Source organism: Cherax quadricarinatus, chromosome 1 (assembly GCF_038502225.1).
Source record: "Cherax quadricarinatus isolate ZL_2023a chromosome 1, ASM3850222v1, whole genome shotgun sequence".
NCBI lineage: Eukaryota > Metazoa > Arthropoda > Malacostraca > Decapoda > Parastacidae > Cherax > Cherax quadricarinatus.
Window position 1 is genome coordinate 47,081,751 of NC_091292.1, and position 13,679 is coordinate 47,095,429.

The window sequence follows — 13,679 nt, forward strand, 5'->3', positions numbered from 1 at the left end:
GGACAAATAATAAATTTTTAAATTCTTAATTCTTGGGTAGAATAGTTTGTTGGTGGGTTGTGTGAAGGACCTGTCTAGTTGGGCCAGCGGGCCTGCTGCAGTGTTCCCTTTTCTTATAAGTCGCACGTCAGGTGTTGCTTTGTTGTGGGATGTGATAGTGAGGTGTGGGCTAGACCCTTTATATGCCTTCCATTGATGCATTACTTTCATTGTTCCTTGATAATGTGAGTAGTCACGAATGCGCTTGGAATTTCTCTATTTTTTCACAGTGGTTGTTTTGCATATTCTGAAATCACCTGTTTACTGTGATCTTATTGCATATATATATATATATATATATATATATATATATATATATATATATATATATATATATATATATATATATATACCTAATATATTTAAATATAATATATATACATGTGGTGAAGCAATGTAAAAAGAGAGCAAATGAGAGAGTGGGTGAGATGTTATCAACAAATTTTGTTGAAAATAAGAAAAAGTTTTGGAGTGAGATTAACAAGTTAAGAAAGCCTAGAGAACAAATGGATTTGTCAGTTAAAAATAGGAGAGGAGAGTTATTAAATGGAGAGTTAGAGGTATTGGGAAGATGGAAGGAATATTTTGAGGAATTGTTAAATGTTGATGAAGATAGGGAAGCTGTGATTTCGTGTATAGGGCAAGGAGGAATAACCTCTTGTAGGAGTGAGGAAGAGCCAGTTGTGAGTGTGGGGGAAGTTCGTGAGGCAGTAGGTAAAATGAAAGGGGGTAAGGCAGCCGGGATTGATGGGATAAAGATAGAAATGTTAAAAGCAGGTGGGGATATAGTTTTGGAGTGGTTGGTGCAATTATTTAATAAATGTATGGAAGAGGGTAAGGTACCTAGGGATTGGCAGAGAGCATGCATAGTTCCTTTGTATAAAGGCAAAGGGGATAAAAGAGAGTGCAAAAATTATAGGGGGATAAGTCTGTTGAGTGTACCTGGTAAAGTGTATGGTAGAGTTATAATTGAAAGAATTAAGAGTAAGACGGAGAATAGGATAGCAGATGAACAAGGAGGCTTTAGGAAAGGTAGGGGGGTGTGTGGACCAGGTGTTTACAGTGAAACATATAAGTGAACAGTATTTAGATAAGGCTAAAGAGGTCTTTGTGGCATTTATGGATTTGGAAAAGGCGTATGACAGGGTGGATAGGGGGGCAATGTGGCAGATGTTGCAAGTGTATGGTGTAGGAGGTAGGTTACTGAAAGCAGTGAAGAGTTTTTACGAGGATAGTGAGGCTCAAGTTAGAGTATGTAGGAAAGAGGGAAATTTTTTCCCAGTAAAAGTAGGCCTTAGACAAGGATGTGTGATGTCACCGTGGTTGTTTAATATATTTATAGATGGGGTTGTAAGAGAAGTAAATGCGAGGGTCTTGGCAAGAGGCGTGGAGTTAAAAGATAAAGAATCACACACAAAGTGGGAGTTGTCACAGCTGCTCTTTGCTGATGACACTGTGCTCTTGGGAGATTCTGAAGAGAAGTTGCAGAGATTGGTGGATGAATTTGGTAGGGTGTGCAAAAGAAGAAAATTAAAGGTGAATACAGGAAAGAGTAAGGTTATGAGGATAACAAAAAGATTAGGTGATGAAAGATTGAATATCAGATTGGAGGGAGAGAGTATGGAGGAGGTGAACGTATTCAGATATTTGGGAGTGGACGTGTCAGCGGATGGGTCTATGAAAGATGAGGTGAATCATAGAATTGATGAGGGAAAAAGAGTGAGTGGTGCACTTAGGAGTCTGTGGAGACAAAGAACTTTGTCCTTGGAGGCAAAGAGGGGAATGTATGAGAGTATAGTTTTACCAACGCTCTTATATGGGTGTGAAGCGTGGGTGATGAATGTTGCAGCGAGGAGAAGGCTGGAGGCAGTGGAGATGTCATGTCTGAGGGCAATGTGTGGTGTGAATATAATGCAGAGAATTCGTAGTTTGGAAGTTAGGAGGAGGTGCGGGATTACCAAAACTGTTGTCCAGAGGGCTGAGGAAGGGTTGTTGAGGTGGTTCGGACATGTAGAGAGAATGGAGCGAAACAGAATGACTTCAAGAGTGTATCAGTCTGTAGTGGAAGGAAGGCGGGGTAGGGGTCGGCCTAGGAAGGGTTGGAGGGAGGGGGTAAAGGAGGTTTTGTGTGCGAGGGGCTTGGACTTCCAGCAGGCATGCGTGAGCGTGTTTGATAGGAGTGAATGGAGACAAATGGTTTTTAATACTTGACGTGCTGTTGGAGTGTGAGCAAAGTAACATTTATGAAGGGATTCAGGGAAACCGGCAGGCCGGACTTGAGTCCTGGAGATGGGAAGTACAGTGCCTGCACTCTGAAGGAGGGGTGTTAATGTTGCAGTTTAAAAACTGTAGTGTAAAGCACCCTTCTGGCAAGACAGTGATGGAGTGTATGATGGTGAAAGTTTTTCTTTTTCGGGCCACCCTGCCTTGGTGGGAATCGGCCAGTGTGATAATAAAAAAAATAATAATAAATATATATATATATATATATATATATATATATATATATATATATATATATATATATTATATATTATATATTATATATATATATATATATCCAAAACAGCACAGCTGTAGAGAAGTATTCAAACCCATGTTGCACTGTCCCACCATTGTGAGCGAGAACCACATGACGTCTTAACCCACAGGACTACCCAATTCTACAAGAAACAAGCACCCAGCTACGTTAGGTGTGTTGCTCTTGACCCGAGGGCATACGGTAGTGTGGGAGCTTTCAGTCTAATTTCATTCTCATCCCTATTTGGTGTACTAGCCTACGAGCAGCATATATACATTAGTGTAACCACGAACGAGTGGTATTGATCAATAACAACACTGCGCTAGCCAAGGATTCGAGCCCATGGTGAATTGGTCCACCACTGTGAGCGAGAACCACATGATGCCTTAACCCACAAGACTATGCAATCTTACAAGAACCAAGCACCCAGCTACGCTAGGTGTGTTACTCTTGGCTAGAGGACATACGGAAGTTTGGGAGCTTTCAGGCTAGCTCGTAGGCTAGTGCACCAAACAGGGATGAGAATGAAATTAGCTTGAAGATAAGATAAGATAAGATAAGATAAGATTTCGTTCGGATTTTTAACCCCGGAGGGTTAGCCACCCAGGATAACCCAAGAAAGTCAGTGCGTCATCGAGGCCTGTCTAACTTATTTCCATTGGGGTCCTTAATCTTGTCCCCCAGGATGCGACCCACACCAGTCGACTAACACCCAGGTACCTATTTGCTGCTAGGTGAACAGGAGTAAGGAAACGTGTCGAATGTTTCCACCCGGGCCCTCCGTGTGTGAAGCGGGAGCTTTAGCCACCAGGCCACCGGGCCATCCCGCAGGCCACCGGGCCACCCCACACTGTCGTATATATACATGTCGTACCGAATATGTAAAACTTGCGATCTTGGCTTAAATAGCAACGCTTATCTTGCCATATAAGACAAGTGAAAATTTGTGTATGCAATAATTTCGCAAAAATCATTTTGAACCTAACGAAAAAATATATATTTCATTGTGTTTGTTTAGTATTAAATTATTGTAAACGTATCTAAAATATATTTAGTTGGATTAGACTAAAATAATTTTCGCTCGTTATGAAAAGGTTAAGTAAGTTTTCAAATATTCTCTTGGTGCAAAATTATATTTTTTTACATTAACATTAATGAAAAAATATATATCTTTAAACATACAAGAGAATTTTTTTAGAAAGGACTTAATCTTAAATGAGTTCTTGCCAACTAACCAGTTTTACCTATTAGGCACAACATATATATATATATATATATAATATATATATATATATATATATATATATATATATATATATATATATATATATATATATATATATATATATATATATATATATATGCAATAAGATCACAGTAAACAGGTGATTTCAAAATATGCAAAACAACCACTCTGAAAGAATAGAGAAATTCCAAGCACTTTCGTGACTACTCACATTATCATAGTTCCTTGATAATGTGAGTAGTCACGAAAGCGCTTGGAATTTCTCTATTCTTTCAGAGTGCTTGTTTTGCATATATATATATATATATATATATATATATATATATATATATATATATATATATATATATATATATATATATATATATATATATATATATGTATATATATGTATGTGTGTGTGTGTGTGTGTGTGTGTGTGTGTGTGTGTGTGTGTGTACTCACCTATTTGTACTCACCTATTTGTGGTTGCAGGGGTCGAGTCCTAGCTCCTGGCCCCGCCTCTTCACCGGTTGCTACTAGGCCCTCTCTCTCCCCGCTCCATGAGCTTTATCAAACCTCGTCTTAAAACTGTGTATGGTTCCTGCCTCCACTACGTCATTTTCTAGGCTATTCCACTGCCTTACAACTCTATGACTGAAGAAATACTTCCTACTATCTCTCTGACTCATTTGTGTCTTCAACTTCCAATTGTGGCCTCTTGTTTCTGTGTCCCCTCCCTGGAACATCCTGTCTTTGTCCACCTTGTCTATTCCACGCAGTATTTTATATGTCGTTATCATGTCTCCCCTGACCCTCCTGTCCTCCAGTGTCGTCAGGCCGATTTCCCTTAATCTTTCTTCATAGGACATTCCCCTTAGCTCTGGAACTAACCTTGTTGCAAACCTTTGTACTTTCTCTAGTTTCTTGACGTGCTTTATCAAGTGCGGGTTCCAAACAGGTGCTGCATACTCCAGTATGGGCCTGACATACACGGTGTACAGTGTCTTGAATGATTCCTTACTAAGGTGTCGGAATCCTGTTCTCAGGTTTGCCAGGCGCCCATATGCTGCAGCAGTTATCTGATTGATGTGTGCTTCCGGAGACATGCTCGGTGTTATACTCACCCCAAGATCTTTCTCCTTGAGTGAGGTTTGCAGTCTTTGGCCACCTAGCCTATACTCTGTCTGTGGTCTTCTGTGCCCTTCCCCTATCTTCATGTCTTTGCATTTGGCAGGATTAAATTCGAGAAGCCATTTGCTGGACCAGGTGTCCAGTCTGTCCAGGTCTCTTTGAAGTCCTGCCTGGTCCTCATCAGATTTAATTCTCCTCATTAACTTCACATCATCTGCAAACAGGGACACTTCTGAGTCTAACCCTTCCGTCATGTCGTTCACATATACCAAAAATAGCACTGGTCCTAGGACCGACCCCTGTGGGACCCCGCTCGTCACAGGTGCCCACTGTGATACATCATTACGTACCATGACTCGTTGTTGCCTCCCTGTCAGGTATTCTCTGATCCATTGCAGTGCCCTTCCTGTTATATGCGCCTGATGCTCTAGCTTCTGCACTAATCTCTTGTGAGGAACTGTGTCAAAGGCCTTCTTGCAGTCCAAGAAGATGCAATCAACCCACCCCTCTCTCTCTTGTCTTACTTCTGTTATTTTATCATAAAACTCCAGAAGGTTTGTGACACAGGATTTGCCTTCCGTGAATCCATGCTGGTTGGCATTTATACTCCTGTTCCGTTCCAGGTGCTCCAGGTTCCAGGTGTGTGTTGTTGTGTGTGTGTGTGTGTGTGTGTGTGTGTTGTTGTGTGTGTGTGTGTGTGTGTGTGTGTGTGTGTGTTGTTGTTGTGTGTGTGTACTCACCTAATTGTGGTTGCAGGGGTCAATACTCAGCTCCTGGCCCTGCCTCTTCACTGAGTGCTACTAGGTCCTCTCTCTCCCTGCTCCATGAGCTTTGTCATACCTCATCGTAAAGCTATGTATGGTTCCTGCCTCCACTACCTCACTTGCTAGGCAATTCCGCTTCCTGACTACTCTATGACAGAAGAAATACTTCCTAACATCCCTTTGACTCATCTTGGTCTTCAACTTCCAGTTATGGCCCCTTGTCTCTGTGTCCCATCTCTGGAACATCCTGTCTCTGTCCACCTTGTCTATTCCACGCAGTGTTTTGTATGTTGTTATCATGAATCCCCTAACCCTCCTGTCCTCCAGTGTCGTCAGGCCGATTTCCCTCAACCTTTCTTCGTACGACATTCCCCTTAGCTCTGGAACTAACCTTGTCGCATACCTTTTCACTTTCTCTAATTTCTTGACCTGCTTGATCAAGTGTGGGTTCCAAACAGGTGCTGCGTACTCCAGTATGGGCCTGACGTACACGGTGTACAGTGTACAGGTTTGCCAGGCACCCACATGCTGCAGCAGTTACCTGGTCAATGTGTGCTTCCGGAGACGTGCTCGGTGTTATACTCACCCCAAGATCTTTCTCCTTGAGCGAGGTTTGCAGTCTTCTGGCCACCTAGCCTATACTCCATCTGCGGTCTTCTTTGCCCTTCCCCGATCTTCATGACTTTGCATTTGGAGGGGTTAAATTCGAGAAGCCAGTTGCTGGACCAGGTGTCAAGCCTGTCCAGGTCTTTTTGGAGTTCTACCTGATCCTCATTTAATTTAATTCTCCTCATTAACCTCATATCATCTGCGAACAGGGACACTTCTGAATCTAACCCTTCCATCATGTCATTCACATAAACCAGAAATAGCACTGGTCCTAGGACCGACCCGTGTGGGACCCCACTCGTCACAGGTGCCCACTCTGATACCTCATCACGTACCATGACTCGAGGATGAGGGTCCCCAGGACAGTTCTAGAGGTGGTACCTCCCGATATATATATATATATATATATATATATATATATATATATATATATATATATATATATATATATATATATATATATATATATATATATATATAAGCCAAACATTCACAAAAATACAACAGAGAGTAAAACAACATAGGTAACTCAGAGCTACATCTCGAATACTTCGTCCAGCTCTCTGGCGGTGGGCCGCGTGCCCAGAATGCTGTAGGCATTTCCTCTCCGGACTGCAACACTGAGTCTCTAAAAGAGGAAGCTGGTCGCCCTGTGGTCCTTGGTTTCTATGATGAGCTTTTCACCCAGCTCTTTGAGGAACTTTAGAGCACACTTGCCCCATGCTCCAAGGGTCTCCGACCCTACTGGAATGAAGTTATAGCAAGGGGGAAGGTCTTCATATTTTCGGATCTTCTGGGTCTCCCTGTGGCTGGCAGCTCCACCCCCTTCCACTATGGAGTATGGCAAGTAGGTGTCTGCCAATGTGGCAGCACAGGTGTAGTCCCAGTCAATCTGCTTTCCATCCTTCCAGGGCAGCATAGTGGCTCCATCAGGACGCTTTTGACTTCCATCAGACCTCTGTACTTGGGGTTCCCGTTGAACTGAGCAACGGCCTGTGGCGAGGCTTCTCTTTATGATGTCATTGACCTCCTCATGTCTGGCATACTTCCCTTCTTCTGTGTGACACACGAGACCATGAAGTCCGAATTGATCAGCTGTCGCCCTGCCGCAAATACACCTATGTTCAGTGAGGATTGGGGCGGCTAGGTGAAGAGCAACACCAATCCGAATGGCATGTAGGTCGAGACAGGTGCCCATAAAGGAATTGGGAACAGCTAACAGGAAATCTCCTGAGTGTGGTGCCTTCACTGCCAGAAGACGAGCTTTGTCCTTTCCTGAAGCGTTGGAGAGCATTGTGTTAGCTATTTTTTCTATGACTGGTTTGTCCCAGTGGGACTGTTTGTGCTCTTTGGGAGGAGCTGGTCTACTGGAGGAGTCTGTAAGGGTGTCCCACCGAATCGCTGCTTCAGTAAACCTGGGGTCTTGAGCTCCTACCATGTCTCTCAAGCGTTCGGGAACTATCTTCTTCACTAATGCGCCGGAAGCCAAACACGAAGACAGAAAAGCAGGTAAAGCAACATGCGTTGCTTTACGCACCCCTATACCTCCCAGTCGCACTGGGAGGGTTGCCTGATCCCATTGCTCATCCTCTAGTGACAGGTTCAGTGCCTTCTTAAAAGTTGATCTCAGGTGTGCGTCATATTCATCGAGTGTTGGGTTGTCAAAAAGGGTGCACACCTCAAGAAGTAAGTGAGTCTTGGCATAGTAAGACACCTTGTGAGGAGATACAGAGCATCATGGGCATCAAGATCGCTTATTCTCTCCTCCTTTCTCATCAGGTAATTCAATTTGTCCCTGAGGACAGTGTCGATGGCCTGGTGACCCAGCTGTGCCCCCAAGAGGGTACTGTTGGACAGAGTGGTAGTAGAGACGTCCGGGAGGGTTCTTCGCACAGCATTGATTATTTCCTGGTTCGCCATGATGATTTCACACTTGGAGGGATTGAGGATGAGTCCCAAGTCTTCTCCCTGTGTTTTCACCAGTTGTATATACATATATATATATGTATATACGTATATATATATGTATATATGTATATATATATATATATATATATATATATATATATATATATATATATATATATATATATATATATATATATATATATATATATATATATATATATATATATATATATATGTCGTGCCGAACATGTAAAACTGGTCAATTAGCAAGAACTCATTTAAAATTAAGTCTTTTCTAAAATTCTCTCTTATGAGTTTAAATATATATTATTTTTAATAATGTTAATGTAAAAAATTTTAATTTTGCACCAGAAGGAACTTAGAAAACTTACCTAACCTAATAACAAGAACAATTTATTTTAGCCTAACCCAACTAAATATGTTTTAGATTTGTTTACAATAATTTAATACTAATCAAACACAGTGAAATATATTTTTTTCGTTAGGTTCAGAATGATTTTGGCGAAATTATTGCATACTCAAATTTTTTATTTTTATGTTTTATTTAAAACAGTGCGATACAAATGACAGAAATATATTAAAAAGCTACACGACAAAAGATTACTGCACTAGAATCGCACTTAACCCGAAACCTAATAACGACACCATACAGTACAGTGGTAATACACACACACACACACCACACCGTTATGTTACATTGGTATTATTACACTCACACACAACACACCGTATATTACAGTGATAATACACTCACACAACACTATACATTACAGTGGTATTGCTTTATTTGTTAAAGAACATCTCTAACAAGGTTACATATTACCAAACATCAAACACTGGAAATTATGAAGATTGTACAATAAAACAGAGATAAAAACAAACAAACACGCACAATGACACACACAAGCACACACATTACACTACATGAGACTACATCAGGCACATACTAGGTGAGGTTTCTGCCTGTCAACACACGTATGCAAGACTAATTCTAAGATCTCAGGTGCTTAACAGAGCACCACGATACTCAAAACATTAATATTGGCGATTATCACGAGATCTTAACATACATAGGTATTTACTATTCAAAGAAGGAAACGGGATAATACTAAAAGTCACAATAAAAACATCCAATATAACAAAACAAAACTACGATGTGATATTTTACATCTCAGCAAAACAAAGAAAAATAATGCAAACTAGTTACATGTAATATAATATTACTGAAAAGCACACTGTAACACAGCATAAAATATAACAAAATAAAAACCAATTGCTATACGCTAGGAAACACTTTTTACCACTTACAATTGAATCAAAAACAGTAAAGACTCCTATGCACATATTTGAGTCTCATAGAAAATTTTCATCATAAAGTCCTTGAAATGATTTATACATGATAAAAATATGCAATCGTAGTGCTACACCTTCCTCAATGATAATTGTGTAGTTCTTGAAAACCTCGGGGTAATAACCCTACTGCCTCTAGATATCAAAACTCATTTATACATCCATATAAACAGCTCTCCATGCTCACACCCAAGTCTAGGAAAATAGCCCGTCGTATCCCTTTACCCATTTTGCAAATCCCATAAATCCCTTAATGTGAAATTTCGATAACCCTCACTAAAATCTCTCTCCCATCTCCCTCCATACACCCCTTTATTTCTACACTGTGTCCTATAAAAAGTTGCTGCCAATGCATTAATTCTTGCACGCACGTCCGCCTCCCTCATAGCCCACATCATGTATATATAATCCGTAATCATATACCCAATCGCATTCTCAACCCTTTTATTCACCCCAGTTATATCTAAACTTAAAACCCTCAAAACCTGCAAACCCCCTCCCCCCACTAACCTTAAAACCTTACCCATCCAAACCCTTATAAGTTCAATACAATCGCAAAAATACACCGTATGATAAATAGTCGCCAATCCTCCACAATCCCTGCATTCCCCATCCTCTCGTATTCTCTTATAGAATAAAACCATTCCTGACGGCAAGATTCCATGTAAAAATCTATACATAACTTCTCTGACTTTAGGTTTTAAACGCAATTTATTTAAACGCCCCCAAATATTATGCCAATCATACATCGGATAAACTCCTTCTACCGCCGCTACCAGAGCCTTACCATCTGCCCTATCAAGATTTCTCAATTTAATTTGTGAGTGATCCCTCACGTTTATGAAGACCCGTAACATTGCCTCACCTATCATGAACTCCCGACCCCCCCACCACCGTCGCATATCCTGATGTATCCTATGAAGACCGTCTTCTTTCGCCCCTCCCTCCCGCTTATAACTATGTTTTAAATACATACTTATTATCCTCTTTTCGACATCTATAAGACCCAGCCCTCCACGGCCAACCGGGAGTGTGACAACCGCTCTACTTAACCATTCGCTCCCTGTTCCCCAAATGAATCTAAAAACACTTTTTTGTAACCTTTTTAATTCACAACGAAGTATCGGAAATATTACCGTAACATGCCATAGTTTACTATATAATAGCACATTCGTTGTTATCACCCTTTGTTGCAAACTTAAATTAGCAGCTCTCAACCCACTAAGACGCTTCAGAACACTATCAACGATACGCACGGAATTTATTTGTTGTGCTGACTTGATATCATTTACATAAACGATCCCACATATCTTTATTTGGTCCACCCTTTCCCACCTTTCAGCTACCATTCCTTCCTCACGCGACCCTTTTCCAAGATTCATATACTTTGTTTTCCTCATGTTGATCGTCATGCCAGTAGCCTTTTCAAAAACTTTCACTAACTTTTCTACCCGAATCAAATCCATGTTTTCTCTCACCAAAATCGTCGTGTCGTCGACATATCCAACAATGCCCGCTCCCCCACCCCTTACATTACTCATCCCATTTGCTTCCAATAAAACCCTTATCCCTCTATAAAAGGGATCTTGAAAACAAGCAAAAAAAATTTGTGAAAGGGGACAACCTTGACGCAAACCCCTTCCCATCTGAATCCGATCTCCCAACCTCCCATTCACCTGCACACGCAAAGATGCCTCTTGATACATTAATTTGGCCCATGATATAATTTCCGCCCCAAACCCCTGCCATCTCATTATCTTCCATAACGTCTCCCGTTCCACACTATCATATGCCGCCTCCCAATCTATAGCCAATACCCCCCCATCTCCCAATCTTACTCTTTCTTCAATAAAACTTCTAATCATACCGTGACCTTCATACATAGACCTGCCCGGCACCCCATATTGTCCCTTGTCAATCACTTTGCCCAGGACTTTTTTTATTCTGTTGGCCAAGATCCTTCCAAAAATTTTATAGTCCCCACATAATAACGAGATTGCACGATAATCTTTAACCGTTAATGGCTCGCCTTTAGGAACTAGGACGACCACAGCCAACCTTTGTTGTTCCCCTAAAACCCCATCCCGCTTCATGATATTGAATAAACGTACCAAAAACCCCTTTAAAACGTTCCAATTTTGAATATAAAAGTCGCTGGGCAACCCATCTATTCCTGGCGCCTTACCCAATTGCGCCCCAGATAAAGCCTCCCAAGTCTCACACTCCGTTATCGGCCCTCCCAACATCAAACGATCATGCTCCTCCAGCTCACAACGCACAAACCTACCGATTGACTGCAATGCAATTTCACTTATTCCAACACTTTGCGTTTTCAATTTAACCCAAGCATCAATATACCCACTCATACCCTCCGTCGTCGTCAACACCTGATTCACTCTATACCCCTGCATACCTACCTGGACATTCAACCCCATTAACTCCATTGCTTTGCGACGTCTGTGTTGATTCCTCAACACACACGCCGACGGCCGATCTCCCCACAAAACCTCTTCGATTCCACCCTTAAGCCTTTCCCCATCAAACCTTTCGTTTTGTAAATTACGTAGTTGCTCCTTAATTCGTTCAATTTCTGTAACAGGATAATTAGCATTCGCTTGTACATAGCAGTCGCGCAACTGCCCCTCTAAATATCGTTGGAAACCATACTGTAACTGATTATATCTCACTCCCTGACTAATATAAAATTCCTTAATTCGCTTTTTGGCTATCATTTCCCACCAATTAACCAAAGCCACATCTCCAGGTGCTTCAACCACAAGGCGTTCCCACATATGCCCAAAAGACAAACGACTTTCCTCTCTCTTCAATAACTTTACATTTAATTTCCAAAATGACGGACCCCTTCTAGGCACACCCTCAATATCTACATCCATTACAACTCCTCTATGATCCGAAAAAACCACATTTATCACACTCACTCTCCGCACTGTAACCGCACTAGACACGTACATTCTATCTAATCTCGCCGCATAATCTCTTCTAATGAAAGTATGCTCCACATTGCCACCCCCCCCACACACATCCATTAAACCCACACTCGTCAATAAATCTCCCAGGAACCCCAAGCAACAACCCGCTCCTCGAGGCTCCACATCTTTTCGTCGTATTACACAATTCCAGTCTCCCCCTATTATCGCTACATTTGGTAAACTACGTAGATGATATACTAATACATCTTGTACAAAATGAGTTTTAAGTCGTGCATCTCCCTCGGCCGGCCCATATACACCTACAAAACTTATATGTACTCTACCCCATAAACCATCCACCCTAATCACTCTCCCCTCCCCCCTTTCACTATGGCGTACTACAAACGGGCTATTTTCCTTTACCAGAATGGCGACGCCTCCTTTTAACCTCGTCGCATATTCCATATACACATCGTAACCATCTAATTCCAACTCATATCCAATTCTGTAATTGTGTTCTTGGATAAATACCACATCCACATCTAGACGCACCAAAAATTCATTAAACCACTTTCGCTTCCGCTCAGATCTCAAACCGTTAATATTTATTGTCAAAACCTTAAAGTCAATTAATGGGATTTTCCTTTGGTTCTAGGTATAGACTTTTCACTTATACATTTTACACCTCTATCCCTCTCCCCTTTTTTGGGAATCACCTTGATAAACTCTTGTTTCGTGGATTCACTGTTCCCTTTCCTCTGTACATCCGCCCAAGACTTTTTCCCTGGCCTTTGGGCAGGAGTAAGCACGTCGTCTGAGTCTGGTGGGGTCGCAGTTCGCTTTCGCGTCCTACCCTCCACCTGCATTGGGATTTCTTTAGTACTATCATGATGCACCTCCACTTCTGCTATATTTACCATCATGCCATGCGACACCCCAGACTCAATGCTTTCATCCGTCGCCTCACCATGATGCTCAACCGATCCCAAATTTGCACCTGGTTCCTCCACACGGTTGACGATCGACTCGTCTAACAATACATCCAGTGCCTTCACTAAAGACGCCGCTACATCCTCGTCCCCCATAGTGGGCAGAGTCTCTTCAAATACTTTATTTATATCCAGTGATGGTGATTCTTCTCGCTGTTTTGCATCCTCCAAAGCCTTCTCCTGCGCTTT

The 13,679-nt window shown here is 41.5% G+C and overlaps 1 protein-coding gene across 1 annotated transcript in view; it reads right to left on the reverse strand.

The window, feature by feature from the left end:
• LOC128705785 (alpha-2-macroglobulin-like) overlaps nucleotides 1-13,679 on the reverse strand; it is a 177,135-nt gene that overhangs the window by 84,049 nt on the left and 79,407 nt on the right. Inside the window, exons 12-14 of the mRNA XM_070085794.1 lie at nucleotides 13,512-13,531; nucleotides 12,311-12,329; nucleotides 6,506-6,515 (exon numbers count right to left, since the gene is read on the reverse strand). Coding sequence (XP_069941895.1) covers nucleotides 6,506-6,515; nucleotides 12,311-12,329; nucleotides 13,512-13,531 — 49 coding nt within the window. The remainder of the gene's footprint in view (nucleotides 1-6,505; nucleotides 6,516-12,310; nucleotides 12,330-13,511; nucleotides 13,532-13,679) is intronic.